This window comes from Saccostrea cucullata, unplaced genomic scaffold (genome assembly GCF_032062105.1).
Source record: "Saccostrea cucullata isolate Sc308-1 unplaced genomic scaffold, CSIRO_AGI_Scuc_v1 ctg897, whole genome shotgun sequence".
In the NCBI taxonomy this organism is placed as follows: domain Eukaryota; kingdom Metazoa; phylum Mollusca; class Bivalvia; order Ostreida; family Ostreidae; genus Saccostrea; species Saccostrea cuccullata.
In genome coordinates this window covers 125,608-138,214 of record NW_026929693.1, presented here as the reverse complement: position 1 = coordinate 138,214, position 12,607 = coordinate 125,608, and the positions used below count along the sequence as shown (strand labels likewise).

Below are 12,607 nucleotides of genomic sequence, written 5' to 3'. Positions count from 1 at the left end.
TATTTCGATTCGGGGAAAAGATACACTTTAATCCCCCCCCCCCCGTAGTTTATACATGAACTTCTTCCCATTTAAAGGGAGTTTTGTTTGGGGGTGGATATGATCAGGTCCTATGTATTTTACTTCACGTGTATAAATAATTTTCAACGCTAAAAACCTGAAGGATTCTCTAGACCTAAACAACATAATCCGGAATTGCTTGTTGGTGAGAGTCATCTTTTACAAATTAATGAAATCTTCGAAACGTTTATTACGGCGGAGCTGGAGCTGGTAGACAAAGAACGTATATTACATTGACACTAAAGATGAAAACAACGTGTTTCTAACTTTTCAGTAACTTTCAATCCTGTTTCTGAGAAAAAATGCCGTTCTTTATAAAATCAAAAGGAAGGAAACAATCGAAGTCAAAGGTAAGCTGTCTTGTACGCATTCTTCCTTCCGATTTTCAGATATTTGGTCTGTGTTTATCCACAGGCCTCTGAATTTCTATGAACAGGTCCAGTACAAACACTAGATTTAGATACGTAGGTAGAATTACCTACGTAGCTTTATTTACCTACCTCAGTTAGCTTTATTTAGCTATTTCAATGCAACTTTTCAATTCTTATCGTTTTATTAAAAAGAGACAAAAAGTCGCAATTAAAAAACAATCCAAAGTAGAGATAATTTATACATTGCTACGTTTGGACAATTTAGAGCAAAACATGTAATTCCATTGTTTGGTTAACTGTCCTCTCTCTTGCGTGCGGTGAGGCATGGCTGAGTATGATTACTTTACAATGTGCTGAATAATTACCGACCTATTATCATGTTAACCAGAACTGGACTTCTTTGTCATTTCACTCAAAGAGTAACTGTGCTAACTGTCATACATAGCCCCAAAATTTTTAGAACTTTGATTGCAATTGTGCAGAAAAAAACATTTCTTCAAGAGTGATTTTTTCATGTTTTCAGCTGAGTTCAAAGTTGAAAATGATCACTGCATCAAAATGAGATTTTCTGCACATTCTGAGAAAAATGCTCCTTTATAGAATTAAATTGATTTGGTAACTAAATAAAGCTACCTCAGGTAGGTAAATAAAGCTAAGTAGGTAAATCAAGCTACGTAGCTAAATCTAGTGATTGTACCAGACCTGATCAATAAGCGGCCGTTATTTGTTTCATCAGAGTGATATATATACCCCTTCTATATATAAATACACCATATGCAATGACTTTTTAATCCTCTCGTAGATTCGGAGCCGAATTTTTTTTAGGAAAACGAAAGTGTCTAACCTTGAGCATGCAGAACTGTCCCCAAAAATGGTTTTCCTTAAATTCCATCACTTCAAAGGTTTCAAATACACTGAAATATAGACACAATCAACCATTACTTTCCGTTTTTAAAAATTCTTTACCTCTTGCCACCGCCATGCACTGACGTCACGTAAACAACGGCTCTGCACTTAATAAATCACACCAAATTTAAAGCAATTATTTTTCTACTGCAAAAACATTTAGCAAAACAAGTCCAAAATAAATTTAAAAAATTCAAAGGTCAGGCCATCCTTAAAAAATTGTTTTTTTTGCGGTAACGCGACCGACTCACCAAAATCCACCCGACTGGATTTTTTTTTATCGGTTCAAAAATCTTTTTTTTTTTTACGTATCCAATTTTCCGTTTTTATCCGATTGATATTTTTTTTTAGGTCTCGGTTACACCAACGCTTTATCTTTTCCCCATGTACTATTTAAACGTCTTTGTGATCTACAAATTTAGAGATGGCGTCCGAGAAGGTTGCGGGAAATATTGACTCTATAGTTCTGTCAGTTACAGTAAATTTTAAAGGAAAAACATCTTAATTACTAGGCAAAAAAAAAATGTTGTGCGTCAGTTCCACCTTACAGATGCATGGTATGATGTTTACGAGATGCCACAAGGTGGCAGACAAAATTCCACGTGGGATGATTGCGGATTTGCAGCTAATTAATAAACTATCAAAAACATAAACCTCGTAAATATCACACCCCGAAACACTAGATTAGTGTGGAGTCAGTTATTTAAGGTACGTGGCTGATGAGAGTCACTTTCTTAGAAAAAGTTTGCCTAAAAAGAACTGATGTGTTCTGATATTTGAGCAATAAAAGCTTGAATTCATTTAGAATGCTTTAATTTTCCTGTTTGATAAGTAAGGTGAAAATTGAGACATAGTTAATACCTCTATATCATCGAAATTTATTTCTGACATTTTTGTCTCAATAAAAAAAAAAAAAAAAAGCCTACCTACCTACTCACACCTAAAATGATGAGGCGCATTACCGCAAAAAATAATTTTTTTAAGGATGGCCTCATAGGCTTTGTATCAAGCAAAATTATATGTAATTGTGTACATAGAGTAAAAATGAATCTGCAACATAGAAATGTATGCTTGATCAGTTGATCATGATAAACATAACTTAATTAGTGGAAGAAATATTTTTATATACATGATATACTTCATGGAGAAATGTTTATTTTTTTACATGTACTTTTTATTTTCCATTAGACAAAACAGAGACCACAGGTGTCACTAAGTGGAGCTCCCTCTAAAAAGAAGAGAAAGAAGTTACGACTGCAGAATGAAGAAATAGAAAGTGAATCAGAAATTGAGAGGTGCCTAACTTACTCTTTCCCACCAATTAAAATTCTATTAAAATACAAAAAACAATTGATTCTTTAAGAGATATATTCACTACATGTAAGTTTTTCAGTGGCTATTTATATTAGACTACCTTTTTTGAAAGAACGAGGACGCTTTTGATTGGCATTCGGCAGGAATCTGGGCGTAATTGAAAAGTGAAAATTATATCGGCATGTCACATGAAATTTTTACATTTTTTTTATTTATCGAGTTCCTGTGCAACAGGAAAGGAAAATATTTTCCCGAAATTGAGCTTTGATTTACTAAAAAATAACTTGAAAATTGACTAGATCAGACATTTGGTACAAAATTGTGCATTTTTAAACACGTTTTTCTAAAATGTTTCTATTTCTGGGTCTTCTCTCCATGATTTTGAAAAATTATTTGTGGGCATTTTAATTCAAAGAAACAAATACACATTTTTAAAAAATGGAGAGAAGACCCAGAGACCACGAAAAATGAACTTGTTCCCAAAAAATCCAAATGTGTGAATGTGGTGCTTCTTCATGTTCTTTGTCCTTTTAAAATCATCTGTATATTTGTAGCGGTGATTGCTCAGTAAGTTGGGCTACTTGTTCAGTGCACTGGAAGCAAATAATTTTTGTTTCGAGCCTGGCATGGGGCATTAATTTTTTTCATGCAAACAACCATTTATTTTGTCAGTTTCGTTTTATGTACTGATGTATTAAAATTTTGAATTAGATAAATTTTGGTTCAGTTTGGTTCTCTAGCGAATTCAATTCTGATCTTCTCTTCTATAATGTAGATGTACACTATCATGCATCTATGTATTCATTTTTTTTAGGTGTTTATTTTTTGTGAAACATTACAATGTTATAGTACCCCCTAGGAAAAAAAGGACATAAATGTTACAATCTCACAAGGTCCTTCAAACTAAATGAAAAAAAATTTATGGACGTAAACGTTTGTAAAATCTGACCAGCTCTGTTCATCCAACCAAATCATGGACTTTTAAACCATAAATGTTTCGTACAAATGATTCCTGCAGATCACACGCCAAATGCGCCCATCTTCTTTGTGTCAAAAAAGTACTGTTCTTTATCACAGAGGATAATGCATTTGTCAAGTTATCATTTTGATGTTTGATTTGATTGGAAGCCAATGTGCATCTTTTAAAAGACTGAAAAATATGCATTGACAGTCTGTGTCAGAGAAAAACACAATATATCATGATTTACATGTACTTGGGCAGTCTCATTTCATTTTTCATACTCTGTCTTCTTTGTGAATGAATGTAAATTTCAATTGAAAGGTTGTATTTCTGGCCTTTTTCAAACATGAAATGTTTTCTTTTATACTGAAAATATTTTACTTAAAAGTGATGATGGTGGAAAGAAAACAGAGGTGGTATCATCTTCAGATGAGGAAGAGACAGCACAAGAGAAAAAGTTACGACTCGCTAAAGAATATCTGGCCAGTTTGGAACAAGAAGGTAATTAAAAAGCAAAAGAGATAAAAAAAAGTGGCATATCAAGTATCAGCTCATGTATTTGCATGTACATGTTGTATCTGAAAATGTTTTTTTATTACTAATAAACTGGATGCCTTTGAAATTTTAAAAGCACTTGTAGCATGAAATTGCAAGTTTATAAGTATGATTATAGATTAGGTAGCATTATACAATAATGCTTTTCTGTGAGAAGATTCAGAGCATTTTTTTCCCAAGGGCTATATAAAACTGAAACTATGAATCAGGATTTCTTTCACAAGAACTTTATTTTCCCCCTTGATTTTGCAAGACCATCTGCTGTTATGTGACATATTTTTTTTATTGAATATTATTTGCAGCATTATAACCAACACTCCTGAAAATTTTGTCTCACTTTCATATGTATATATCATAATATTGCATGTATGATGCTAATAATTTGGGGATCTACTGTTTTATTGAGGTAAGATGAAAATTAAGATTGAAGTAATTTATTTGCCATGAGCTTGGGGAGGGGGGGGGGGGGAGAGTTCAATTCACACAAATTCATTGTGTAAAAAACTGCATTATTAGTATTTAAAAATTATCAAATATGAAGTAGCAGATTCAAACTATATTTTCAATTTTTGTTTTTTCTAGAGGCTGAGAAGAGAGAACAAGATGACATTCACAGGGATATCATTTCACATAGATTAAAACAAGACCTGGTAAATACAATGTTCAGTGTTGTTCTGATCAAAACATACAATATTTGTAATCTTTGTGGATTTGGAAATGTATTAAAAGAATATTGTATTTTTGCTCTGTTGCATATAGAGATAAATTTCATTTTATTGATGCTCTATTAAGGTGCTTTTGTTCTGACTCTAAAAAATCCTAGGTAAAAAAAAAATATCATTTTTTTTTCTGTTTGAAAATTTCCTCTCTTCTATTTCCTGGTGAATGCAATGTCATTATCATTCATTGCTCTATTTTTACAGCTGGAACAGACAGGAAAATTACAGAAAACAGTAGCTGATGAGGTATTAATTAAAAAAATATTAACCTTCAGGTTACTTACATGTACAAATGACATGTATCTATTCGTCTTTCCCTTTGAAATATTGTCAGTTTACTGGGTAGTTGATTCATTTTTGTACATATACCTACAGATATGATAAATACTTGTAGTTTTCAACTCACATTGCATATTTATCAGTACAGGATTACAAAAATATTGGTAGCCAATTGTAGTGGGTCATCACATTATAAGTTTGATCCATGCTTTGAAATACAATGAATTTGCCTTGTCTGATGGGCCACCATCTTTCACATATCCCAATACAACTGAGGAGGGCTTATCCTATTCCCCCATCAATGAACCTCAATTGGTCAAAGTTATTTTAGAGCATGGCTGCAATTAATCTCTGTAGTAACTATATGATACTTGAAGGGATTCATGCTACTAGTAATATCTTAGTTATGGCATGATGCTGTTGCCTGCATGTGGCCTATGTTTTATTTCGCATGCATTTGTTTATGCTGATTTACTAAACACTTATTAATGAATACACTTTTGTGGAATACTTACAGTACATGCAGCCTTCTCTGGAGGACATTACCGTACTGAGGGGACATCAGCTGACCGTTACGTGCGTGGTTATCTCCCCTGACAAGGAATACGCCTTCAGTGGCTCCAAGGACTGTAGTATTATCAAATGTATGTATGATAATGTAAAAGGACCATTAGGACCAGTGTCCTAAGTATATATACATTTATATGTGGACTGTGTGATAAACTGAAACAAATGTTGTACATGTACTAATAATCATCATTTTTGACATGCAAGAAATTTCAGGAGGTCCATTAACATGATAGATGTGTCATATTCTGCCAAATTTATTAATTTTTGCTGAACATAGTTCATTCATTGTTTGAAATCTCACATGTTGTTTTGCTGTTTATCAGTTAAGGTTATTGTTAGAAGTTCCTTTTCCATTTCTGCTGTGCTGCTACATTTTTTTTTCTTTCACTAACTTTGCTACAACCTTTGGTATGAACCGTAGAGAAATGAAACCTTCACTATTGTCTTCGACTTATCAGCTAGAGAACTTTTTGAATTTTACAAATAATTAAAAATTTTCAAAACCAGAAGTCCTGTTCCCTCACCTTTCATTCTCTGATCTCTCAGTTTATTTGCTAGTAGAATTTTATCAATGAGTAAGCTAAACAGTTCCTCTGTTGTTGACTTTTTAGGGGACGTGGAGGAGGGTAGAAGACTCCACACGATACACGGCGGGAGGAAGGGTACGGAGGACACACACAACGGTCACACTGACCACGTCCTGTGTCTGGCCATGTCCTCGGATGGCAAGTTCCTGGTAAGTGGACAATACATCTTGTCTTGTATATCTATAAAAAATCTTTTAATGTGTCAGATACAAAGTGAAAGTGAAAGCTAGGTGAAAATGTCTCTAATATTATATACTTTTATTTTGCCTTTCAAAAATACCAAATTTTGGCAAGTGTGACCCTGTTGTTTTGTGTCAATGATACCTGAACTTTCAAGGGATTATGTACTATATTTATACCATAATTGATTGAATTTTGATAAAAAAAGATTTCTTACATTGCAGGCATCAGGAGGCAAAAATAAGTTTGTGTTGCTTTGGAATCCAGACAACTGCCAACTTATCCATAAATTTACAGGCCACAGAGATTCAATCTCAGTAAGGACTCATCAATTAACTTGTAACATTTATTACATTTGTGACATTAATTACAAATGCATGTTATATTTTGCTTGAGTAAACATATGTATGTACATGTACAGTATATGTATTTTGTATGTAAATGTGCATTTCAGAATTTCTGCTGAAACCCACAGGCAATATTCATTAATTATTCAGTCATGTAATTACAATGTACAGATATATTTGGCCAATAATCATTCATTTGTATCTAAAAGTGTAATCTTTAAATAGAGAAACTAGAGAAGGAAGAATAAAAAAGTAAAAAATACTAAAAGTCTAATCAAAAGTTTTCATTTTTATACTATAACTCCTACAAGATCCTAGGTTAACGTCCCTAATTTTTAGGGAGGTGAGGGGTTAATTTTCATTGTAACGATGTTTGAATAGATTGTCAAATTCATGTCCCCCACAAGATGTTAAAATCTAAAATCAAAACATGTATCATTTTTGTAATATATCATCCATTAAAAGAAATCACCCCGAAATAATATTTTCCCCTCAATTCATAAAAATTTGCCCCCCCCCCCCCCCAAAAAAAGAATCAGTGATTAAGTACTGTGGCAAGGAGTGAATTGAAAGACACTGTTGACATGAAAAAGTATTTGTATGGCAGCAGCAATTTATTTTTTTTTTTGTAATAATTATGTCCTTTGTAGGGCCTGGCTTTCAGAATTGGATCTCACCAGCTGTTCAGTGCCTCACACGACAGATCAGTCAAAATCTGGAATGTGGACGAGCTGGCTTACATAGAGACGCTGTGAGTAAAACAAACATTTAAAATATATACAAACACTAAGTATACCAGTACACAAGATAGCATACAGGTTAAAGCATTGATTGATATGAGGTTGATATTACTGGCATTATTGGAAGTATCACAGCTTATTGTTCTATCTTTGGTATTACAGGTTTGGACACAGTGATGCAATTACTGGCATAGACAGTTTAATTCGAGACAGAGCCATTACTTCAGGGGGACGAGATGGAAGTATACGAATCTGGAAAGTGGTGGAGGAATCACAACTCGTGTTTAATGGAGACCCGTAAGTCTATCACAGATGTAAATCACGTTTTGCTTGCATAAACTTCTTTTGTGCATTTAGTGTATTTACATGAGATGGTCTGCTCTCAAAATTTCATACTCCTAATTCTTTGATAAGGGTAATTTATAGCAATAATCAAAATTCAGGAAGCTCTAAACACTAACAGAAACTGCTTTTTGGACTTGCTGGAAAAGATATCATATTAAGGTGTGCATACTGGGACTTTATCAATTATTTATAACGTAGGGTACCTGCCTTATTTCCGCAGGAAAAATGTTCAAAGACAATGGACTACTTGTGAGCAGATATTAATGAAAATAATAAATTTAATTACTTTATCTTGGTTTTATATAATGCTAAAAATATTTTAATCTATTATAAATCATGAATTTAACTGTAAATAACAATTTTTAAAGCTTAACTTGCAAGGGCAGATCACTCTAACTGCATAAAACTACCCTATAAGTGGAGCTCTTTAGTGTACAGTGTTTACAGCTTCCTTAATAGAAATTTTTGTTTTTGTTTTTAATTAGCAAACAACAATCACATGAAAACATATGAAAACATCTATTCTTCAACTTAAAATCCATTTCCTTCTATAAAATTTTCCTTACTGGGGAAATATTCTACTTTATTACATGTATACAAAATTGAAAAAAATTCTCTGGAAAAAATATTTAAGATTAAAAGATGATTGAAGAACTCCAATAATTCTCACTGCAGGCTTGAATCTTGTTTACAATATTGTTTTGTAAAATTTGAGGCCTGAATGTTGTTTTTTTGCCCATTTCATCTATCTTTAAATCTGTGTTTTTGCCTTTTAGGGGATCGATAGACTGTGTAGCCTTCATCAATGAATCCAACTTCATATCAGGTGCTGATAACAAGTAAGTGGACATATTTCATCCTCTGACAATACAACGTGCAATTAGCTTGATTAAAATCATATGTCTGTTGTCCAAACTCTTAAATTTCTTTGAAATTCTTCTATTCTTCATAGAGTTTTGCACTGAATTAAAACATGATACAAATTCCTTTTCCTATATTTTTTTTCAATGAATAGTAGGCTGTTATGGTCATCTAGCCTTATTTTTACATCTTCCCCTCCTTCTTATGAAAAAGAAAGACTTTCTTTATGAAAATGTTCACTTCAGCTCATTGTCACTATGGTCCATGATGAAGAAAAAGCCCACAGTGACTGTGAAGAATGCCCATTGTGGACAAGACCATAATGGTAACACTAGCAGGGAGACAAACTGGATTACTGCTGTGGCTGCCCTCCATAACACAGATCTAGTGGCTTCTGGTAGGTTAAAATAGAGTACATTACTGCTGTGGCTGCCCTCCATAACACAGATCTAGTGGCTTCTGGTAGGTTAAAATAGAGTACTGTAGATAACTAAATTTTCGAGACACCTTATTTTCGCGAGATAGTCATTGACTCTTGATTAGCGAGACAAAATTTTCACGAACTTTGGTTTTTGCTGTATATAATCTTAAGGAATAATATTAAACTCGAGAATTAAATTTTCGCGAGCACACTGACTCGCATAATTATGCGAAAATAAAGTTCTCGCGAATAAAAAGTGATTTACAGTACATTACTGCTGTGGCTGCCCTCCATAACACAGATCTAGTGACTTCTGGTAGGTTAATATAGAGTACATGTCAGCTGTGTCTGCCCTCCATAACACAGATCTAGTGATTTCTGGTAGATTAACATAGAGTACATGTCAGCTGTGTCTGCCCTCCATAACATAGATCTAGTGATTTCTGGTAGGTTAATATAGAATACATTACTGCTGTGGCCTCCTTCCATAACACAGATCTAGTGGTCCATAACACAGATCTAGTGGCTTCTTGTAGGTTAAAATAGAGTACATTACTGCTGTGGCTGCCCTCCATAACACAGATCTAGTGACTTCTGGTACAGTGGCTGCAACGTTATTGTTGACAAACCAATCGAGAAACGTGTAAATTTCGTTTTGTAAGTTTTTATCGAAATGTTTTTTGTTAAATATGCATTTCGTTTGTGTGTTTTTTTTTAAGTCCAAATAAAATAAATGAAGAACAATTTACATAATTAGAAGCTGAAGGAACTAATTATTTCTTTTAACTGTAGTAAGTCATACTATATTTTGTTCTTTTTAAATACCGTGCATTTTTGTGATAAATTGTACCTCGATGTTTAACGATATTTTCTTTGATGTTTATTATGTTTACTGGTAATTAATTAAAGTCAAGATACTTTTTAAATCAATACATCAAAAATGAATATTTTATGGATATTTTTACAAATAAATAAATAAACAATTCTGAATACTTACATAAATATTAAGTCTGTGTACATTTACACGACATGATTGTCTGGTTTCGTTTATCAGTGTTTATCTACGGAGCTTACTTTCAATTATTTTAAATTTGTAATTTCTGCAAAAAGCAACAACAAAAAAAAGATTTGCAAAGTATTTGTTGAATTTCAGATATTAACAAATGGGAACATTGATATACATATGACCTATAATTTAATTCATTTAATACTTTTTTTTCAATCTTATCTACCTTACTGCTGAAGAAATCCTATTCAATCAAACCTCACCGTCCACCTACATGTAAATCTTCTATTAATAGATGAAAAAAATTCAGTCCTTAAGTCTGAGATTTACGTAAATAATTCTTTTTCATCTAAAATAATAAAAAAGTCAAACATAGATGTATGTATTTCCAGAAACATCCATTCTTATTTTTATTATGTTTTTTTCAATCAATAAAATAATATGAAATAATTATTTAAACTCTAAAATAAATATTAAGCCTTATTTCATTTTGAAAATATTAATTCCTAAATATTTTGAACTATTTTGCAAGAAGAATCGTGCGTTTGCGTTAGCAATTGTGTAAGATCGTGTAACGTGTAGAATCATGTGCATGAAGGATTGCTCGTGTAACAGGTTTTATGGTGCGTTAATCATGCGGAATCGTTCGTGTAACATGATCGTTCGTGTAAGTTGTCAACAATAACGTTGCAGCCACTGTAGGTTAATATAAAATACATTAATGCTGTGGCTGCCCTCCATAAAACAGATCTAATGACTTCTGGTAGGTTAATATATAGAGTACATGTCAGCTGTGTCTGCCCTCTGTAACACAGATCTAGTGATTTCTGGTAGGTTAACATAGAGTACATGTGTCTGCCCTCCATAACACAGATCTAGTGATTTCTGGTAGGTTAAAAAAGAGTACATGACTGCTGTGGCTGCCCACCATAACACAGATCTAGTGACTTCTGGTAGGTTAACATAGAGTACATTACTGCTGCAGCTGCCCGCCATAACACAGATCTAGTCAAGTGGCTTCTTGTAGGTTAAAATAGAGTACATTACTGCTGTGGCTGCCCTCCATAACACAGATCTAGTGGCTTCTGGTAGGTTAAAATAGAGTACATTACTGCTGTGGCTGCCCACCATAACAAAGTGGCTTCTTGTAGGTTAATCATTACTTCTGTCGCTTCCCTCCATAACACAGATCTAGTGACTTCTTGTAGGTTAAAATTTTCCCCTTTTATTAATGAAAGATTTATCCATAAAGGGCAACCAGAAACTTTCTTGTACCATGGCTTTTGTAGAATATCCATTAGATGTGAAATATCATAGAGTTAAAAGTCAACCTTCTTTTACTGTACATTTAAATCAGATAATTCTGTTTAGCAGGGTCTAAGGATGGATGTATTAAGCTTTGGAAGACTGCCAAAAACAACACAGCACTACAACCCTTGTTTTCAATACCAATGGTATGTCACATATTAATTTTTTTCAAAATTGTATAATATTTAATCATTTATTTATATTACTTACATATACCTGTACCAACATTTCGTATAACAAAAAACAAAAAATATACCTTTTAAAACTCAGGTTATGTCTTTTTAGGGCAAACCATCTTGTTGGCGTTAATTTTATATTTCAATTATGGATTGCAACCATTTTGATTACTTAGAATTTAGAATAGGGTAATGGGACTAGATATGATTGTATTATTTATTATACATGTATTATAATGAAACTGTTCTCTTGATAAAGACAAGGAATTAAAATTGTAACTGAGTGAAGAAACATATACATATACATTTATTTGTTTATATTTTATTTAAAATTCCAGGATGGTTTTGTGAACTGTCTTCAGTTTTCGGTAGATGGACAGATTCTGGTGGCAGGGGTGGGTCAGGAACACAAATTAGGTCGATGGTGGCGGATCAAAGACGCTAAAAATGGAATTAGAATTATCAAATTGAAAAAGAAACATCTGTGAAAATGTGAAAAGACACATTACCTTGTACAATATATACATATTTAGAAACAGCTTTATTGATGTGAAAAGCAACATTGACCGCAAAGTAATTGTGTCTGGAACATATACATGTATCTAGTAATAAAAGAAAATCTACTTTTCTTTATATTATTAGATGTTCTCTTACAGATATAGACATGTTGTTGTATTAAAAGAGTAAAGAGGTTGTTTTTGTGAGTTTCTTTTTCTTGATTTTTTTTTATTATGGAAGAAACGAAGTGCTAAGAAAAAAATAAAAAATAAGATTAACAATAGGAGAATTATAGGTAACTCAAAGTAGACACTTTTAATATGTATATGATATGGTAATACACTTTATATAGGAATTATCTTTAAAAATCCAAAGAACAACAAATCTATCGTGTCTTATCAAT

The 12,607-nt window shown here is 32.8% G+C and overlaps 1 protein-coding gene across 2 annotated transcripts; it reads left to right on the top strand.

The window, feature by feature from the left end:
• The first annotated feature begins 249 nt into the window (after nucleotides 1-249).
• On the top strand, nucleotides 250-12,326 carry LOC134281855 (U3 small nucleolar RNA-interacting protein 2-like). 2 transcript variants are annotated; one of them, XM_062764293.1, is made up of 14 exons: nucleotides 250-410; nucleotides 2,526-2,632; nucleotides 4,001-4,113; nucleotides 4,750-4,817; nucleotides 5,091-5,132; nucleotides 5,683-5,809; nucleotides 6,347-6,471; nucleotides 6,727-6,819; nucleotides 7,500-7,600; nucleotides 7,752-7,886; nucleotides 8,711-8,773; nucleotides 9,041-9,192; nucleotides 11,594-11,676; nucleotides 12,045-12,326. In XM_062764293.1, the coding sequence occupies exons 1-14, from the start codon at nucleotides 363-365 to the stop codon at nucleotides 12,192-12,194; spliced, it is 1,407 nt and encodes a 468-aa protein (XP_062620277.1). In that variant the 5' UTR covers nucleotides 250-362; the 3' UTR covers nucleotides 12,195-12,326. The 2 variants fall into 2 exon arrangements, with proteins under 2 accessions (XP_062620277.1, XP_062620278.1); XM_062764294.1 differs by having other exon boundaries at nucleotides 251-410; nucleotides 11,597-11,676; nucleotides 12,045-12,313.
• Nucleotides 12,327-12,607: the final 281 nt, after the last annotated feature.